This window comes from Triticum urartu, chromosome 3, assembly GCF_003073215.2.
Source record: "Triticum urartu cultivar G1812 chromosome 3, Tu2.1, whole genome shotgun sequence".
Classification (NCBI taxonomy): domain Eukaryota; kingdom Viridiplantae; phylum Streptophyta; class Magnoliopsida; order Poales; family Poaceae; genus Triticum; species Triticum urartu.
In genome coordinates, this window is record NC_053024.1 from 648898197 (window position 1) to 648918632 (window position 20436).

The following is a 20436-nucleotide window of genomic DNA, read 5'->3' on the forward strand; positions in this document are numbered from 1 at the left end:
ATGGGCTGGTTCCCCTCCCCACTTCAGCCCATGGGCCCCTCCGGGATGGGTGGCCCCACCCGGTGGACCCCCGGGACCTTTCCAGTGGTCCCAGTACAATATCGGTGACCCCCGAAACTCTCCCGATGACCGAAACTGCACTTTCTATATATAATTCTTCACCTCCGGACCATTCCGGAACTCCTCGTGACGTCCGGGATCTCATCCGGGACTCCGAACAACTTTCGTGTTACTGCATATTCATATCTCTACAATCCTATGTGTAGACCCTACGGGTTCGGGAGACATGTAGACATGATCGAGATGGCTCTCCGGTCAATAACCAACAGCGGGATCTGGATACCCATGTTGGCTCCCACATGCTCCTCGATGATCTCATCAGATGAACCACGATGTCGAGGATTCAAGCAACCCCGTATACAATTCCCTTTGTCAATCGGTACGTTACTTGCCCGAGATTCGATCGTCGGTATCCCAATACCTCGTTCAATCTCGTTACCGGCAAGTCACTTTACTCGTACCTTAATGCATGATCCCGTGACCAGACACTTGGTCACTTTGAGCTCATTATGATGATGCATTACCGAGTGGGCCCAGAGATACCTCTCCGTCATACGGAGTGACAAATCCCAGTCTTGATCCGTGTCAACCCAACAGACACTTTCGGAGATACCCGTAGTATACCTTTATAGTCACCCAATTACGTTGTGACGTTTGGTACACCCAAAGCACTCCTACGGTATCCGGGAGTTACACGATCTCATGGTCTAAGGAAAAGATACTTGACATTGGAAAAACTCTAGCAAACGAACTATACGATCTTGTGCTATGTTTAGGATTGGGTCTTGTCCATCACATCATTCTCTTAATGATGTGATCTCGTTATCAATGACATCCAATGTCCATACTCAGGAAACCATGACTACCTGTTGATCAACGAGCTAGTCAACTAGAGGCTTACTAGGGACATGTTGGTGTTTATGTATTCACACATGTATTACGATTTCCGGATAACACAATTATAGCATGAATAAAAGACAATTATCATGAACAAGGAAATATAATAATAATCCTTTTATTATTGCCTCTAGGGCATATTTCCAACAAAAAAATTCTTGCAGTGCTGGAGGGGGGGCTCAAGCCTGTTAAAGCCCCCCTACTAGATTCGCCCCTGTCTCTACCTATCAATGAATGATACTCAAGCTTTACTTATTCACGGAAAAAAAGACACCAACTGCCAAATCAAAAAAGAAGAAAGTAGTGAGCTGAGCCACGTCTGCACACCATGTTTGCCATATGGTGGACAGCTGAGGGCATCTCCAGCCGTTGGCCCCCCAGGAGGCGTCTAAAAGCACCGCCTGGGGGTGAGCCGGCAAAAAAATGGCCCTGGGGCGAGTCGGTCCCCAGCCGTCGGCCCCTAGGGCCGCCCCCAGACGCGTATTTTTTAAAAAAAGGACCGTTCGGCGAAGTTATGATAAAAACTAGTTAAATTTCGGTCAAACATGGCAAATTTCGGTGAAATTCGCGCATTTTCATTACATTAACCTAATCTAAAAAAGAAAAGGGCTGAAGTCGTCACCGCCGTCGCCGCCATCGTCGTCGCCGGCCTTCTCCTCCTTGACGCAGGCGCCCCTGCTGGACCCCTGCCCGGCGTCACCATGGCGGACTGGCGGCGGCGCGTCGTCGTTGTCGCATAAGACGACGACCCCGTCTTCAACGCGGCCGCGTCGGCGCTCCTCGAAGCGGCGCAGGGCAGCGCGCTGGCGTTCCTTCTCCTTCTCCCGGCGCGCCTTCTCCATCGCAATGGAGTCCTGGCGCGCCCATTCTAGGACCGCGTCGTCGTCGTCGAACTCCGCCTCCACCGACGCCAACCCCGACTCCGTCTTCACCGGCGCCAGCCCCGGCTCCATCTTCGGCTTGACGAAGCACGGAGGAGCCGATGAGGAGGGGGCGCGCCGGCCGCCCTCGTTGATGACGATGCCGACGCTGCAAGTGCGTCGGCCGATTGGCGTCTCCGCCGCGGGCTCGACCTTGATGCCGAGAAGCGCCGGAGAACCGGAGGAGTGGGAAGATGAGCGAGAGGAGGAAGACGAGGAGGAGGCGAACCTCCTTGGCGCCCATGCGCGTCGGTGTTGCGACGGGGCGGCCACCGTCGCAGGATAGGTCAACGGCGGGTTGTTGCCGCCGTCGAGGTGCGTCAACACACCCTCCAGCGTGCGGCCCGGGACGCCCCACCACAAGTGGCGCCCCACACTGTTCTTCACGCCGCCGACCACCGGCACGTCGTTGGTGGAGGCCAGGCGCTGCTGCTGGTGGCGCTGGAAGTACGCCGCCCAAGCCGCGTGATTGTCGGCGGCGTACTGGGGGAGGGAGCGCTCGTCGTCGGTCAGGGAGGCGCGCGCGACCTCGACCTCCTCGGCGAAGTACGTGGGCTTCGCCACGGCGTCGGGTAACGGGGGAACGGGCACTCCCCCGTCGCTGAACCGCCACCCCGTCGGCCCGGCGCGCATGTCCGGCGGCGCCGGGATGTTCGCCTGGAACAGGAGCCAGGACTCCTGTTCGCGGAGCGAACGCCGGCCGAAGCCGTTCGCCGCCGCCTCGTCTCCGGGGAAGCGCTCTGCCATGGCGACGGGCTCGGCGGTGGTAGAAAGGGAGAGAGAGGGGCTGTCGGTGGCGCTCGGGAGAGGAAGACGGAGACGGAGAGAGAGGGGCTGTCGGTGGCGCTCGGGAGAGGAAGACGGAGACGGAGAGAGAGGGGCTGGGCGGCGGCGAGGGGCGAGTCTGGTGTGGCACCGGCGAGAACCGCCGGCTTTTATAGCCGCTCCGCGCTGTGTGTACGCGTGTGAGGGAGGGGAGGCGTCGGCGCGCCGTCCCGAGACGCGCCGCCTGTGAGGAATTAATGGTAAGGCTGACCGGCGGCAGCCTTGCCATTGATTCCTCGCGGGAACCGAGGCAGTTGGGGGGGAGACGAGCCGCCGTGTCCCTGACGCGGCTGGCCCGCGGCTTTTTCGCGCCAAAACAGTTCGCCCCAGCGCCCCCGGACGTCCCCCACCGGGTTCGGCCTGGGCCCGCCGGCGCTGTTTTCGGCCCAGCCCGGCAAAAATCGGGCTCCTGAAAACGCGACTAGACCGTTTTTTCAGCGCTAGCGCAAAAAAAACGTCTGAAGAGGCCTTCCCCTGAGCCGTCGGATCACCCCCGACGAGCCGAAACCGAACCTGACGAGCGAGCGGGCAGTCGCCGAGAAGAAACTCAAACCACCAGCAAAGCAGCCGTGCGACCGCGACGACGCAACCAACAGCAGCAGTGCAGCAGCGACCCGAGGAAAAAGAAAGTAAAAATGGTCGGACTCCACAGAGACCGGCCACGAGGTGGGAGGGTAGAGGCACGAAGCACGCACCAAAAATAAGAGAAGGGGGAAGGCGAGGCCGACGCCCGAAAATTACTTCGGGGGCCGGGGCGGAAGCGCGAATCCCCCCGAATCCCTCCCCTCCCTCCCCGATCCCGTCGCCTGCCAGATCTCGCCCCTCCCCCGGCGGGCCCGATCGCCATCGGCGGCGGCGGCTGGACCGGCCGGCCGCGGGCGGTTCCGGGCAGGGAGATCTCGCCGAGATTCGGTTTGGGGCGGGAGGAGCCGGGTGCCCATGGCGTCGGCGTCGGCCTCCACCGACGTCGCGTCCTCGCGCGAGGCGAGTCGCCAGGCCGGGAAGAAAGCGGTAGGTCCTCGCTGTTGCCTATTGCTTACGTAGCCGTCGGTCACCGGCAATTGCTTGATAATCAACACCATTTTGGCCCCGGTGCGCCCGACGGAATAGGAGAAATTGGATGTGCAGCATTGCTTACCGAGCTAGCATTACGATTGTAGTTCAAACAATCGTTTTAGCTCATCCTAGAGAAGCCAAACGGCGCCGGATTCGCCTCCCATCATGCCACCCTCATGCTGAAACCATATACAGTATATATTTTGCTATTTAGCCCTCTCTACACCACCGATTTACGTTGAATGCTAATTCGGCACGATTTTGAGTAGAGCTTGGCTCAAGAATGACACTGTCCTGTTTTCTGAACCAGCTGGAGGAGTTCCGTAAGAAGAAGAAGAAGGCCGCGAAGAAGGCCACCGCCGCTGTAGTAGACCAGGCAGCGCCTGTGGTTCCCAGCGTAGTGGAGAACCCCCTGCCAAATTCCAATAATGGTAACACCGGAGAGGGTTTGGTGTCTGCTTTGGACTCGAGCACACCAAGCACATCATCTGCGCCATCTGCTTCCTATGAGAATGGCCCAACCACTTCTTCCAGAGTCACCGGATTTCTGTCGAATGGTCCTGTAGTTGCAGATGCATCAGCTAATGTTACTACTGTTGCCCCCCTGCAAGATTCTGTTGATGACGGAGGGAGCAAGTTTTATGGAAACTTGAGCTTTTCCGATCTAGTTAATGGGCATCACGATGATTGGAGAGGCGATACTGCCCGTAAAAGGGTAGAGCTCAGTCCTGACAAGGATGCCCCTTTAACATCTAAATTAAGTGCATTTGGAAACACTGACAGTGGTTCCCAGTCTACTGAGGTCTTGTCAAAATGGGGAGGAAATTCTTTGTTGAGTCAAGTACATGGTATCGAGCAATCCAGTTCATTTTCATCCGGCAACCTTCTTGGGAAGACTGAAAGCACTTTCTCTCAGGATTACTCCCCAGAAAATGATATCTTCGTCCGCTCACGAGGTAAGATTGAAGCTCTATTTTCATATGTGTTGGCTACAATGCCTAATGACTGCCTTGACTATGCAGATCTTTAAACCTTTGTTTCTTCCCTTTGTGCAGCTACCTCCAAAGACTCTTCCCAAGCAGGGCACTCTGCATATACCAGCAACCAGGACTATGGCAGTATCTTTAGTAGTTCTAAGGTCGCTGATGGTTTAGATCATGATGCAAATATTGGAATGCTTCGGAATGCATTAAATTCCACATCTGCTAATTTTGATAAACAGGATCCTTTTCTGTCAACTGCTTATCCAACTGCATACAATCGATCTCGGCCATCTTTTCTTGATTCTATTGGGGTACAAAGAGCTCTTCCAGCAGAAGCCCCGTACGTTGAACCTTTGAAAGCAAGCAATAAGCTATTCAGCAGTTCAAATTCCGAGAGTTCTTCTGTTCAGCAGCCAAGCCAACAATCCACACAAAACAATGTCGTGGATAATTCTGTTATAGCAGGGAGACAAGAGTATAATAGTGAAAAGGGGCCATATGGCAATTCCATACTTCCTGATTCCTTGCCTTCCAAAGATGAAAAAAGTCTGCAGTATGGTAATCAAATGTTCCAAGATTTCACAAGTCGTGAGAAAGATGACGGTTTTGCATCACTAGAGCAGGTGATGAATGCCAACCACTATCTATTTGTTAACTTTGTTTTCCTTGATTATATGAACCAGCATTGCCGTAGCAAATTTTACAGAAGGCATATAATATGAAGAGTAGCCTGATTTATGCAAAAGTAGATGTTAACTTAGCGCTATTAGATTTAATGCCAGTTACACCCAGAACTAGTTGCAAACAAAAAATGTCAAGTTGTGACTAAATTAACTGTTGGTATAGTTGCTGTCTGTACGTAACCCAGAGGTTGCACCGCAGATTATCTTTCCACTGATTGTTTGTCAAGACTCCAAAAGGTTCTGTTACCACATATACGCTTGGCTCCTTAGATGCAATTGCTTCTTTGTTAGCGTTCTGTCGCGTTGTAATTGTTTATTTTTGTTTTTCATCAGTCCAGATTTCTGACCAACACAGTCATAATTTGATGTGCTGTGACAGTACTTCTTTTGCAATTAGCAATTTAGCATGCACATTTTGTTATTTAGGCCCTTCAACATAATGCTCATAGCTGCTCTGGTTTGGTTACCAGCTCATTGAAGATTTGACAACAGAGAAGTTTTCGTTACAAAGGACTTTAGAGAAATCTCAAGAACTAGCCCAAAATTTGGCAACGGATAACTCAGCATTGACAGATAAATTCAACCAACAGGTATGTGCACGTCCACAGAAGTTTCCATGGAGGTTTTCTTGCAATCAGTGGGAGGTGGATATGGTATCATCAGTTGATGAAAAAATTCATCAATAATTACCAAAAAAATCCATAATAGCGAGATATTTTCACATCATAGTAGTAACAAGAAGTTGGAATGTTAACATAATTCAGTTACTAGCTTCTGATAGGGCATAGTAAACTTAATTTCAAAATTTTGTGTTTTGCTGTCTCAGTGTTCCGCCTCGTTAAGGTACCTTAAGTTAAACTAGCACAACATGTCAGCAAAGTGGTTGCCTACTAATTCTCATCTACTCTGTGATGAAGCTCAATTTTAGTTTGATTCTGATTTCTTAGTGAGTATTTTCACAAGACATACCTGTAAAAATGGGACACAAGACATAGTGTAGACAAGACAAAAAATTGAAGTCACATCCCCAGGTTTTAAATGATAAAAATAGCAAGATCGATCAGTAGATCAATCGAATTCTTCCATGAATGAGAATGACAGTAAGCATGAATAAATACTTACTGTCATTTTGTTCTACTCATTTTTAATTGGTTTTAACTTTATGCATTGTTTTTTCCATCTGCAAATATCAGGCACACGTTATCAGCCAGTTGACCTCTGACATGGAGAGGTTGCAGGATGAAATTCAAGCTCAACTGGTTAGGTTTCTTCCGTCATTTCTAGCATTCAAAATATGTGAATATTTGAAAGTGTTCTCAGTTGTAGGACTCACTAAATGCTGATGTTGCTTTTGCTATGTTTGACTTATTGATCTGGTCGTGTATGGATCATCTATGTGATCAATGCTAGTGTAGTGCAACTCCCATATTAATGTGAATATTATATTTGTTATGAACATGTTTTCTTCCCCTTTGAAGCCTTTAAATTTCACATGCTACCTTGTGTTTCTTTCTAACTCTATTGGCACAACAGCTGGCACTTGAGACCATCAGATCGGAATATGCCAATGCCCAACTAGAATGCAATGCTGCAGATGAGAGGGGCAAAGTACTCGCAGCAGAAGTCATTCTATTGGAAGATAAGGTGCCTTTCTATCTCCTCGATTGCTTCCTGTGCATTAGCTATTTAATCTTGCAAATCGACCTGCCCTCTAAGGAGGATACAATGGTTGATGCTGTTTGAGAAAATGAGTTGTTTTGAGTATGTGATACCCCTGTAGTTCATAACTATCAGATATATTGTGGTAAAAAAAATAAGTAACTCCATATGCTATCTGGCCTCAGTATACATGTTTAGTTTTATGTTCATTGTAGCAAGGTTGTTTCCAGCATTTAGCCAGAGTTGGACCGTTGTGTACTGTACCAAGGTGCAGAACTGGGTAAACACCACCAGGAAGATGGCCAGGTGGAGTTGGCTTGGTAGGTGATGGGATTAGATCATGGGTGAGGTAGACAAACTTGGGGCGAGATTGATTTCTCGTTGCTTCAATATTTTGAATACAGTGCTCAGCCTATAGGGCATATAGAGTTGGAAATAACAAACCATCTAAACTATCCGTAACATAATTATCTATACTACTTGATAGCTTCCCTATAAGGCTATAACTAAGATATAGGCATGACTATTGCTTTCCACACTAGTGCTGTGATCTTCTGTTCCGCCGGCTTGGTCATGGGCTGCATCCTCCGCCCACAACATCAACATGAGCATTGTTAGCTTCAGCGGCTACCAATTTTGATGCATCTGTCAATTCTGCAGGCTCTTAAACTGAGGTCAAATGAGTTGAAACTTGAAAAGGAAGTGGAGGGTTTAAATTCAGAGATTTCTTCCTACAAGTGAGTTTTGAGCTATTTTGTTTTGCTAATCCCCATGTTGCAATTTTATGAATGCACCTTTCAAGGATACGGTGGGAGAACTCTCTTGTTTTTCATGGTTACCTAAAGAAAAAACATGGATGCTTGAAATTGCTGTGCTAATAAACATGAGAATCATATGTTAACTTGCCAAAGGATGGAACTAGCTAACGATACTGATTATTTTCCTTCATTTTTCTCTTACTATATATACACAGACGCAAAGTTTCTAGTCTAGAGAAGGAACGTCAACATCTTCAATCTACTGTTGAGGCTCTTCAAGAAGGTATATAGATGTGTACTTTAGTTTAGCACATACAAACAACACATTTTCCATTAAACTTTCCGATCTTGGTCAGTCCTAGAAAATCACTTTGTAACTTGTGTATTTTAGCCTCATGCACCCTTGTGGCACTTGTTTCACTATCTAATAATGAAAGTAAAACTAGATATTGGTGTTTTTGGAATAAGACAGGTAGCGTGTAGACATGACCTATACATGCCATTGTTACCACCATTTGACTTTAATATCCATATGTTTGGACAGAAAAGAAGCTCCTACACTCTAAATTGAGAAACATTCCTGTGAGTGAGAAGGTAAATGTCATAGAAAAACCATCAGTCGACAAAAGAGATGCATCAACTGCGACGGAGGATTTAGGTGCGGTATTACAATCCATCTTTGCTTGCCCAGCCCATACACGCCGACTACCTTTCTGCCTAACGGCAAATATATTTGTTCAGATACAGGGGAAAGCAGCTCTTCACAAACACTGACCAGTACCAGTGACCCATTACAAGATGTTGGAACATCTGTTTCACAGTTTAATAATATGTCTGATTTTCCTTCCTTCGGAGAGGCATCTTCTAGCATTCCAGACGATCAGCTCAGAATGATTGACAACATCAACTCCTTGATGTCGGAGGTAATCTCTTGAGTTTCTAGGGCTACTTTCTCACATCAACGAGTTGTTCCCAAACAACCTTAACTTGATTTTTGGACCCAAAATTTAACCACTCTTATGTTATTATCTTTTGCTTTGCAGTTAGCAGTGGAGAGAGAAGAGCTAATGCGGGCACTGAGAATCGAGTCATCCAACTGCTCCAAGCTGAAGGTATTCTTACGCAGCACATTTGTTTCAGTTAATTTTGTCCAGGGCTCTTCTTCCCCAACCGATATTGATAAGATGCCTGTACCATATGAGATGATTAAGCCCTAGGCACTTCTGCGACAGGCTTTTGTACTTAGAAACCCTATTTACTGGTAGACTTATCAGTCAAGATACACTTGTATTACTTCGGTTACAGTGCAGCAACTTATGCAAGTTACTCTTTTGTCTTGAAGGAGCTGAACAGGGATCTAACACAAAAGCTGGAGACTCAGACACAGAGACTTGAGCTATTGACTTCTGAAAGGATGGCCAATGAGAATGTCCTTGCAAGACAGGTCGACACACACTTCAATGATGCAACAATGTATGCTGATGAAGGGGACGAGGTATTTCCTACCAGCAGAGCTAATTGTAGATCTTTGAGAGCTTTCTTCATCTTAACATGCATTCGGTGTGCCAGTTATATGAACTATACCTTTGTGTTGCATCCAGAAATGCTCCGAACAGTTTATCTATACGTGCCTGACATATGATACTTTTGTCTAGGTTGTCGAAAGGGTGCTTGGCTGGATAATGAAGCTCTTCCCTGGAGGGCCAAAGCGTCGCACCAGCAAACTCCACTAGCAAAAATGAAGCTTTAGTATACAGAATGTCTCTTCATTTACATAATTTTTTTTGCCCGGTTTTGGTCATAGCATCGTGAGAAGTTGTATATTGGAGCCATTTGATGTAACCATTCTTTTTTCTTTCTACAGAAGATGAAACGAAAATGTTGGAGCTATACAACGTTGTATTGGACAGTAAACAGAATAGCCTCCAAGAATCATGTCCTCCCATCTTATATTTTGTCGCTATGGGTTGGGGGTGGATATGTAAAAGCTGTTACTCAGCAATTGTTGTACGGTTGTACCAAAGGCATTTTTCTTTTCTTTCCAAACTCCATATGTTTACTTTTATTTTCAATGTTAACAGAAGCATAGAAGGATCCTTGAGTAGTTCCGAATTATAGACGTTTTGGATATCTCAATACGGATTGAAATGAAACAAGCATACAAAAATGCAATTATACACTAAAATGCAACTATATACATACGATTATAATATGAAACAGAGGGAGCACAGATTGTAAGTGAATTGAACTGTGGCCTCAAATGGTATTATTCACTTCCGTGCCATCAATCAAACATAGAAAAGGCGGCAGCATGCCTGAAGTTGAACTGTGGCCTCAAATTTGACCAACCTAAGAATTTCGGTCTTCTACAGGAAAAAAACATAAATAACCTGCTCTGACAAATTGATTACTGAGTTGCATATTAGGTATTCACTGGCGTCTAATGCAGCGCCTCATGGCAAACAGAAGAAGCGACGCAGGCATGCTGGACTACTACTTCTTGTTGTGGGTAGGCACACTGAGATAGAACTTTGTGTTCCTGAAATCATCAAGAAGTGGATTGTATCCATCTTTGGTCCTCGTCTTCAGTGGCAGCCCAAACTCCTCCATAAAGGCAGCCGAATCAAGCTGGAAAAAACGTCAAATAGCAACTTACTCTCCAGTACTGAAGTTAAACAAATATATTAACTAAATTCGGATTCGGCACAAAGTGAGCTGTGCCGCAAAGGGAGGAAATTGGTACGTGCAAGCTGAACTTACTATGATTGTTCTCCTACTCTTCACAGGTTTAAATGCACCACGATTCATCTGGTCTTTCGAGAAACCAGAGCAGTGGTGGTCGATCTGCTCCAACAGCAAGAAATCGGTTGGGAAGAAGATATCTGCATCGCCCTGAAAGAGTGGCAGGTGGCATAACCAAGATTACTGATATACGGCGCAAAAGTTGTATTAAAAAGATGCACCAAACTACATCAGGGCTTGTTTTCTATTTTTATTCTTGGTTCTCTTTTCAAGACGATTTACACGGCTACTCCAGTAAGAGGAATAGATTGTCTGCCTACGACATAACAGCTCGTAATCGAACGTGTGAATAAAGTGAAAATGACAAACCTGTGCATCAAGATAGTTGGGATGATCCAAAGTTTTCCCATCCTTCTACAAGAAGGAAACAAGATGAATGAGACATTTGAAAGTGAGCGCATGATCTTCACATCAAATATGCTGGTAATTGCATGATCAACATATGACTGGAAAACATGGTTTCTACCATTCTCAGTTGATATTATTGACACTGGTTATTGCCTTACTGGAATGCACCAAATAGTCATAAAAGTGAAATAATAAATCGATCACCTTTGAAGAAACCAATGGAGCTCTATCGCCAGGTATGCTAACATCAGGAAGATAACTGAAGTCTGAAGCAATAAGGGACATACTTGGCAAAGCTTGATGCAAAGTATCCAGTAGTTTCTGCGTTAAGGTAAAAAAAACTCTGGATGTAAGCTGGCACATACACTAGCATCCAACATTAACGGGACAACAGTAGTTTATAATCTTACTAAGTAGCAGAAGGTCTGAAATACATACCAAGCATCCGGTTGGTAACCAAGCTCTCCGAGGCTTCGGGAATACTTTTGAGATGAGTCCATTTGCAGCGAATGATAGTTTTTCTCTCAAAGATGGATTCTCTTCATTCATGCCAACAATCTCACTGCAGCAGGAAACTAATGGGTCTTGCAATGGTTTGTAGACCTCACAGACTTGTGAACTTTCTTAAGAAAAAGGCAAGAAAAATTGATTAGTATAAGAGATAAAGAGATAAAGTAGCTACTAGCTAGATAATTTCAATAATAGTGAAAAGAGGTCTGTTCTCAATACAGAGCAAACATGCACGTAATATTAATTAGAAAAATAGCTATAGCCAAAAGCACAAGGAAGATGCTGAATTATTGATGTTCTAGAAGAAAAAAGGTGGCAGCCCTCCACAATAACATCAACCAAAATAAGGAACTATACAACCTGAATCAAGTTTAAAAAAAGCACCATTGGCCCGTGGCACAAGAAAATGTAAAAGAATACTATAATATTATTTTGCAAAGAAATTTCCCTCTCCGCCTATGTTGTCTCAGCGTAGCCGGTCCCAAGCCCGGGTAAAGGAGTATTGTGATATGCTTGGCGAGCCAGCATCAAAACTCGGCCACTCTTTTGGAGATGAAACCCAGAAGAACATTGTTGGGGCGTAACCCTCTTAGCGACGCGCCATACCGGAACCCGGTTGTGGTGTTAAATGGGCAAGGGCCGGGCCCTCACCCCCTTGGTGGCGCGCCGTATCTTGATCTGGATACGGTGATAAGTGAGCAAGGATCGGGTCATCGCATTGTTAGTGACGCGCTACGTCGGCGCCAGGGTGTAGCAAAAAATGAGCAAGGGTCTTTGCATTTGACTCGATGAGTGCAAAGGGCAAGGAAGCTAGCCGAGTCTAGGAGGATCCGCATGAAGTTGGAACGTAGGGTCCCTGATGGGTAAGTTACGAGAGTTAGTTGATGCAGCGGTGAGGAGAGGTGTTGATATCCTTCGCGACCAAGAAACCAAATGGAGGGGACAGAAGGTGAATGAGGTGGAGGATAGCGGTTTCAAGCTCTAGTACACGGGGACAACCACCAACAGAAATGGAGTAGGTATCTTGATCAACAAGAGCCTTAGGTATGGAGAGGTAGATGTCAAGAGGCAAGGGGACTGGATTATCCTGGTCAAGCTAGTTGTTGGGGGCTTAGTCCTCAATGTTGTCAATGCGTATGCCCCACAAGTAGGCCACAATGAGAGAACCAAGAGGGAGTTCTGAGAAGGCCTAGAGGACATGGTTGGGAGTGTACCCATTGGCGAGAAGCTCTTCAATGGAGGAGACCTCAATGTCCACGTGGGTACATCCGACACAGATTTTGAAGAGGTGGATGGGGCCTTTGGCTATGGCATCAGGAATCAAGAAGGAGAGGATGTCTCCAGCTTTGCCCTAGCCTACGACATGATCATAGCTATCACCCTCTTTATAAAGAGAGAATCCCATCTAGTGACTTTTAGTAGTGGCCAACACTCTAGCCAAATTGATTTCGTCCTCTCAAGAAGAGAAGACAGACGTGCTTGCTACAGATGATACCTGAAGAGAGTGTTGTCCCTCAACATAAGCTTGTGGTGGCTGACTTCCGCTTTCAAATTCATGCCAGTGGGATAAGCGAGCCAAAGTCGCTAGAACAACGTGGTGGAAGCTCAAGGGGGAGGCAGCTCAGGCTTTCAAGGAGAGGGTTATTAAGGAAGGCTTTTGGGAGGAAGGAGTTGATGCAAACAACATGTGGATAAAGATGGCGACTTGCGTCTGGAAGGTGGCTTCAGAGGAGTTTGGAGTGACAAGGGAAGTAGAAGAAAAGCTAAAGATACCTGGTGGTGGAACAATGATGTCCAGAAGGCTATTAAGGAGAAGAAAGAATGTTTCAGACGCCTACACCTGGATACGTGTGCAGACAATATAGAAAAGTATAGGGTGGAAAGGAAGAAGGCAAAGCGAGTCGTGAGTGAAGCAAGGGGTCGGGCGTATGAGGACCTCTACCGGTGTTTAAGCACAAAGGAAGGCGAAAAGGACATCTATAAGATGGCCAAAATCCAAGAGGAAGACGAAGGGTGTCGACCAAGTCAAGTGCATCAAGGAGAGAGCATATCAGCTCCGGGTGAAGGACGATGAGATCAAGCGTAGATGGCAAGAGTACTTCAACAAGCTGTTCAATGGGGAGAATGAGAACTCTACCATTGAGTCAGACGACTCCTTTGATGATGCCAACAGACATTTTGTGCGGCGAATCCAGGAGTCCGAGGTCAGGTAGGCTTTTAAAAGGATGAAAGGAGGCAAGGCGACCTATATCCCCATTGAGGTGTGGAGAGGCCTTGAAGACATAGCGATAGTATGGCTAACTAAGCTTTTCAACCTCAATTTTCGATCAAACAAGATGCCTGAAGAATGGAGGCGCAGTATATTAGTACCAATCTTCAAGAACAAGGGGAATATTCAAAGTTGTACTGGCTACCATGGAATTAAGCTGATGAGCCATACAATGAAGCTATGGGAGAGAGTCATTGAGCATCGTTTAAGAAGGATGACAAGCATGATCAAAAATCAGTTTTGTCTCGGAGGTCGACAATGGAAGCCATTTTCTTGGTACGACAACTTATGGAGAGATACAGAGAGGAAAAGGACCTACATATGGTGTTCATTGACTTGGAGAAGGAGGAAAAGGACCTACATATGGTGTTCATTGACTTGGAGAAGGCCTATGATAAGATGCCGCAAAATGTCATGTGGTGGGCCTTGGAGAAACACAAGGTCCCAACAAAGTACATTACCCTCATCAAGGACAAGTACGACAATGTTGTGACAAGTGTTCGAACAAGTGATGGCGACAATCATGACCTTCCAATTAAAATAGGACTGCACCAAGGGTTAACTCTAAGCCCTTATCTTTTTTGCTTTGGTGATGGATGAGGTCACAAGGGATACACAAGAAGATATCCCATGGTGTACTCTTTGGGTCTGTCTGGTAGGGTGTATGAAGGGTGCATGAGAGCAAAAGTTCCCTTCTCGACCCACTTTTGGGTGTTTGGTAGAGTGTATGAAGGGTGCATGGGTCCACACTAGCTTAACACAAATACACTAGGAGCATGCATGAAGAGGGGTGGTGAGATGAGCATGCACGAAGAGGGAACAACTATGCTGAGATGAGAATGCAACCAAACACACCCTTTGTGGATGATGTGGTGCTAGTCGACGATAGCCGGGCGGGGGTTAATAGAAAGCTGGAGCTGTTAAGACAAACTTTAGAACCGAAAGGTTTTAGGCCTAGCAGAACTAAGACTAAGTACATGAGGTGTGGTTTCAGTACTACCAGACATGAGGATGAGAAGTTAGCCTTGATGGGCAGGTGGTACCTCGATGTGATATTGATGAAGATGTGACCCATCGAATCAAAGCAGATGGATGAAGTGGCGCCAAGCTTCTAGCATTCTCTGCGATAAGAGTCCCAGAAAGCTAATAAGGCAGGTTCTATAGGACGGCGATTCGATCTGCGATGTTGTATGGCGTTGAATGTTGGCCAACTAAAAGGTGACATGTCCAACAGCTAGGTGTAGCAGAGATGCGCATGTTGAGATGGATGTGTAGCCACACAAGAAAGGAGCGGCTCCGGAATGATGATATACGTGAGAGAGTTGCAGTGACGCCGATTGAAGAGAAGCTTGTCCAACATCGTCTGAGATGGTTTGGGCATGTTCAGCATAGGCCTCCAAAAGTGTCAGTGCATGGCGGGCGGTTAAGGCGCGCTGATAATTGCAAGAGAGGTTGAGGTAGACCAAACTTAACATGGGGGAGTTTGTAAAGAGAGACCTGAAGGACTGGAATATCACCAAAGATTTAGCCATAGACAGGGGTGCGTGGAAGTTAGCTATCCACGTGCCAGAACAATGGCTTGGTTTCAATATCTTATGAGTTTCAACTCCAGCCCTCCAACTCGTTTGGGACAGAAAGGCGTTATTGTTGTTGTTGTTGAGAATGGAACACATATTAGCATAAAACTATATTTCCACCAGCATGAACAACAAATAGTATTGGAGTCAAGCAATAAGTAGCAAAATCCAATCCTTCAAGCTAATACGGAACGAGAATTCTGCAAAATGCCAAAAATGTTTGATTAAGGAATCGTTTAAAATATGAAAATCAGTAGGCACCATAGGCTGATTCTTTTATCATATTTTCTCAAGTCAAGGATCCCATTGAACTACCATCCCACATAAACAGTGAATCTAAGAGCAAAAGAAAAAGGATACTTGAGATCGTGTTTGCCAGGTCTAGGAATCCACATTATTGACGCACTCTTCAAATATAACACAGAGCAAAGGTTCTAGCTAAATTTTAAAAAGGAGTTTGGAATTTGAATTTTTTTTTACAAACCTGCCATTTACTTTTTCAATCCACACCTCCATCCATGGAGAGACCTGATCTGGTGAATAGACAAGGTCATGAGGTAGATTGTCAAGTACCTGACATTCCACCAAAAGAAAGTTACTGCTGCACGAACATCGCCCTTAAGATACGATTGCAAAACTAAAATTTATATATTATGATTAGCTTAGTTCACTCAGAACCAGGACATATTAGCAATGCAGATAATATAGCAGACAGAATTATTATCAGCCAGTAGTACCAGCATGGCAATAATACGATGGCATGCCTGACATGACTGGTGACCCTATTTTGGACTGTTACATGAAAATGGTAAGCAAACATAAACGGAACAGGGAAAGCATCAGCGCTCTTTTGCAATATCAAGCCCAAATAGAGATACTAGTGATGGCACAAGAGCTGGGAAGTAGTCTTACAAACATCTTACATTGTCAAACTCAAGAAGTTTGACACAAAAAAGTATGCTTCTAGCCAATGTGAACTAATTGCTGGTACACTTTATGACAACAGTGATGGCGTTTTGTTTCTTTGACTGGGCAAATCCTAGCAGTACATACCTCAAGCATTAGCACCCAGCATGGTTGAGGATCCTTGCTGCCTGCAAATGGAAATAGGAAAAACCAATCATTTCAAAGGTAATACTGTAATAGTAATTAGTAAATACTGATACCCTGAGACTGAATGCTGGATATATATGTGATTTTGGAATGGGGATATAAGTAGAAATGGAGCCAGTGTCATCCCCAATTATTTTACTACATCTGTCAGCACAGCATAAAAGTTAATCTAGGGACTTGTATATAGTACAATATGAGCTATTGCAGGTTGAAAACAATGCAAAATGGTGATCAAAGCTCAGGTAACTGATCTTGGACAAGGGTTATTGTAGGAAAGATCCGACATCGATAGCTAGGCACAAGAAGCCAGCTTACCCCATCCAGCTACGTCAGTTGCATCACGATGCTCCACTGTGAACTTTGACAAATGGCTCTGCACTTCACCGACAGTTTCCAACTGCTTTTCAGCAAGGGAGGAGCTAATCTCTACTGAGCTAGCAAATGAAGATGAAAGGAAGGTCAAAGCATAATTGATAACCTAAAAGTAAAATGCTGGAAAGGGTGAGAATATAAGGCAGCATGAAAGTAGCCAATGTTATGAATGTTGATATGACGATACATGTATGTACGTACCACGTTATTTGGCCTTACCAAACAAATAGGACTCTGTAGTCTCGCTGAGCAACTTCAATTAAGTAGGACAAGGAAAATGACAAAAGAGCTGCTTACATGTATTTCATATTATTGTAGACTTTTGGCGGGGCATTTAACATCATGTAATCAAGTACGCACTTTGCACATGTCCCGGATCCACCTCCGATTTCATATATCTGATCATTACAGGAATCCAATTCAGATGGCTTGGTAAGAAAAGAAGTAAACATGATAATGTGTCATGATATGACAAAATTCACAAGTGAATCTAGAAGCTTCGCCCATCGAGATGTGAAGCTATAAGACAGGAAAATTATGGGTGCACCTTCAATGGGACTGAAAGATTAGCCGTGCGAAGGATTGACGCAGCTATTGCATAGGCATACCATGGCTGCACCAGAGTAGGAAAACATGCATCAGTGGCTAAATTGGAAAGAAAATCGAGATCACATTCTCTTTTAAGTTTTAACAGCTCAGGCACAAAAGGGCACCTTAAAAAGCTCCACTGGAGTAAACCAAGAGATATCATGCATCTTATACAGCTTATCAAGATGCTTCATGTACGCATTCCTCCCTGCGTGATATAACACCAAATTATTTACAGCTATACGCACATGTCCGAGTTGTCAACACAGACAGCATTGCACATAACCAGCACTGACCAATGCATGAATAGTGTTTAGACTACTCTACTCCGAGCACACACGCGTACAACATGTTTGTGGAAATGCCGCCCCGACAAACAACTGAAGAAATCCAAACTTCGTCGATCAAGTGTACTCCAACAGACCGAATTCGGCAAAGAGGCAGGGGGGCAATCAGTACCGTCGAGCTTGTGGAAGCGGATGGCGGAGTCGAGCACGCCGACGGGCCCCGACCGCTTGGAGAAGTAGCCGTGGTTGGGGTCGTAGAGCGCCGACCTCACGAAATCGCGCACCTGCGATGGGAAGCTCCCCTGTCAAGGAAGCAGCCACTACAGGGAGATCTCGGAGTGATCAGAGAGCCTCGACGTTTACCAGAACGGGCTTGTCGCCGGCGACGATCCCCGACGAGAACAGCGCCGCCGGGGCCCACCGCGCCGCGCGCCGGAGCGCGGGTATGGTCGCCAGGTACGCCGGCGCCATGCCGTAGGGAGCGTGTCGCTGCTGCGGCGGCGGCGGCGCTTCTGGACCTTTCCTCCGAAACAGAAATGAAATGGACACTTGCTGGGCCGTTTCGGGTGCTTTTGGCAGAACGTTTCGAGCCCAACTCCGAGCCCGTCTCCTCCCCCCACTGCACAAGAAGAGAAGCCCACGGCCGCCGTCGGGTCGCCGGCTCACACAGACAGAAGCGAAAAGTTGGGGAGGGAGGGAGAGGGAGAGAGCGCGATGCCGCGTGCGCTTGGTGGGAAGGGGAGGGGGAGGATCGGTGCTCCGACGAGGCCCATCGCGGCGATCCCCGTCGCCGACGGCGGCAACCGGCGGATGGCGTTCGAGGTGCGCAAGGCGGGGCTGATGAGGAAGGCGAAGGAGCTCGCGGAGATGGCCGACGCGCCCGTCGCGGTGCTCTGCTCGGGCCTCGACGGCCAGGGCGCCCTGCAGTGCTGGCCGTCGACGGAGACGGCGAGGGCGGTGGTGGGCCGGTTCCTCGCGCTCCCGAAGGAGGCCCAGATCGTGTTCGATCACGCCAACTACGTCGCGGGCGTGCGCGACGTGCAGGGGTCCAGGCTGGCCAGGGTGCGGACGGGCGGCCTCGCCGCCGCGCTCGCGCCGTGGGAGAGCCCGCTCGACGGGATGCCGGAGGACGCGCTCCGGGAGCTGCTAGGTTCCGTCGGCAAGTCCCTCGATGCCACACGGAGCAGGATCCGGAGGCTGCAGACCCGGCGTCGCGAGAGCGTGGCGGAGAACTTCGTGGTGGCGGGGGAGGGCCACGCGAGCGGCGAGGTGCTGGGGACGCGGAGGCAGCCACGGGACGCCGCCACGGCCCCCGGTGCTGCGCGGAAGAAGCAGCTGGCGGAGAAGCCCGCCGCCGCCGACGGCGCTGCGCGGATGAAGCAGCCGCTGGAGGGTCCCAAGGAGAAGCCCGTGCGCGCCGCCCCGTTCGACCCCGGGATGATCGAGTACTACATCAACGTGGGCGGGTACGTGATGGAGCGCGACGCCTACGACTTCATCCGGTACGACCTCGGAATGCTCCCGCCCAGCCTCGAGCCCGAGCCGCCGGAGCCGGACTACGACGAGCCGCTGCGTCTGTGGTCGTGGGACGACTCCTCCTTCCCGCAGAGCGCGCCGCCGCCCAAGTGAGCCGCCTACGTGCCGGCTGCACAGAACACCGTGTGACGAGTTCGCCCAACTTTGGAGGATGGCATCGTGGGGCTCTTGTCACCGCCGCCGCTATCTACTAGCTTAGCTTGGTTCCGTAGTACCTACCGACAATGGCTTCACCGGCCGGTCTCGCCGCGCAGTCCCGATCGATTTCCCCGGACAGCCATGGCGTGGAACTGGCATTGCTAGCTGAAGTCAGAGAAGTACTAGTAGTACTAATAACTGTAGAACCAAACACTGTAGATCAAAGAAACACCGTAGATCGATGAAATGTGGTTGGATAAAAAGGCACCAAAGCCGATTTCGGCTTGGAACATCAAAACCTTCCTCTGGCGAACTTGAGCAGCATCGCACCGTTTTGAATGTGCAAGCTGATCACTCCAAGACCATCATGTTTTCGGGGATGACAAACCATGCCGCAAGCGGCCAGGGAATTGCATTTCTCAACATTTTCAGTGTTCTTATTCCGCAGGCAGTGACGTCTGATCTTGTCCAGTTGAGCTAGGATCTTTGGATGTAGTTGTATGGTGCCATGGTGAATGTTGCCACAAACACTTTTAAAAAGGGGGGCAATCAACTCTTGAATTTTGTTATTTTCATCGAATCGTACACAATATTTGTAGGTATTTTACAAAGACAAAATCCAATTAAACAAAGTAGTTCATAAAATCCTAAAAAGTGAAATGGCCGACCAAATCAACATTCAAAGATGGTGTCGTAGGTCGAATTGAGGACAACATACGGTGCGGTCCATGATGGTGGGTGTGCTAACACATGGTGCCTTCGGTACATAATCACAATGCTATAGCCTAAACAAACTCAGCTATAGAAATATCGTAAAACAAAAGGTGATTGGAACCTATGGAGTTGAGTGTAATTTTGCATATAATAACAATAAAATACACTAATATACATATTATCAATAATGTAGATGTCTGATTTTAAAGCATTTTGTTTTTTCTAGGAAGAAAAAACTCAGCCCCCTAACCGAAAGCCCTCTCTTGAGGGCGACTTTCTCCCAAACCCAGCCTGAAGGTTATGGTCTAAAACAAGGCGTGCAACAGCAAGTTCGGAGCCAG

At 47.3% G+C, this 20436-nt stretch overlaps 2 protein-coding genes across 3 annotated transcripts; one reads left to right on the plus strand and one right to left on the minus strand.

The window, feature by feature from the left end:
* Window positions 1-3319: 3319 nt before the first annotated feature.
* On the plus strand, window positions 3320-9887 carry LOC125545683 (protein BLISTER). 2 transcript variants are annotated; one of them, XM_048709706.1, is made up of 13 exons: window positions 3320-3713; window positions 4069-4714; window positions 4814-5364; window positions 5895-6014; window positions 6618-6683; window positions 6958-7068; window positions 7744-7820; window positions 8057-8124; window positions 8386-8499; window positions 8589-8764; window positions 8885-8953; window positions 9184-9336; window positions 9497-9887. In XM_048709706.1, the coding sequence occupies exons 1-13, from the start codon at window positions 3642-3644 to the stop codon at window positions 9572-9574; spliced, it is 2301 nt and encodes a 766-aa protein (XP_048565663.1). In that variant the 5' UTR covers window positions 3320-3641; the 3' UTR covers window positions 9575-9887. The 2 variants fall into 2 exon arrangements, with proteins under 2 accessions (XP_048565663.1, XP_048565662.1); XM_048709705.1 differs by having other exon boundaries at window positions 3323-3713; window positions 8583-8764.
* Window positions 9888-10076: 189 nt separating this feature from the next.
* On the minus strand, window positions 10077-18282 carry LOC125545684. Its single transcript, XM_048709707.1, has 13 exons — window positions 18071-18282; window positions 17880-17991; window positions 17546-17628; window positions 17380-17445; window positions 17130-17230; window positions 16776-16894; window positions 16401-16441; window positions 15832-15920; window positions 11430-11610; window positions 11196-11312; window positions 10953-10997; window positions 10602-10733; window positions 10077-10469 (listed from the first exon to the last, which is right to left on the minus strand). Exons 1-13 carry the CDS (start codon window positions 18176-18178, stop codon window positions 10335-10337), a joined length of 1329 nt encoding a protein of 442 aa, XP_048565664.1. The 5' UTR covers window positions 18179-18282; the 3' UTR covers window positions 10077-10334.
* Between the last annotated feature and the right edge of the window lie 2154 nt (window positions 18283-20436).

Excerpts from the sequence above, each read along its gene's own strand:
- LOC125545683 (XM_048709705.1), top strand. The coding sequence starts at position 3,642 with ATGGCGTCGGCGTCGGCCTCCACCGACGTCGCGTCCTCGCGCGAGGCG. Across the intron at positions 7,821-8,056 it reads TCAGAGATTTCTTCCTACAA|ACGCAAAGTTTCTAGTCTAG; the intron begins GTGAGTTTTGAG and ends ATATATACACAG. Across the intron at positions 9,337-9,496 it reads ATGCTGATGAAGGGGACGAG|GTTGTCGAAAGGGTGCTTGG; the intron begins GTATTTCCTACC and ends ACTTTTGTCTAG.
- LOC125545684 (XM_048709707.1), bottom strand. The coding sequence starts at position 18,178 with ATGGCGCCGGCGTACCTGGCGACCATACCCGCGCTCCGGCGCGCGGCG. Across the intron at positions 17,446-17,545 it reads CTCCAGTGGAGCTTTTTAAG|CCATGGTATGCCTATGCAAT; the intron begins GTGCCCTTTTGT and ends ACTCTGGTGCAG. Across the intron at positions 10,470-10,601 it reads AGAGTAGGAGAACAATCATA|CTTGATTCGGCTGCCTTTAT; the intron begins GTAAGTTCAGCT and ends CGTTTTTTCCAG.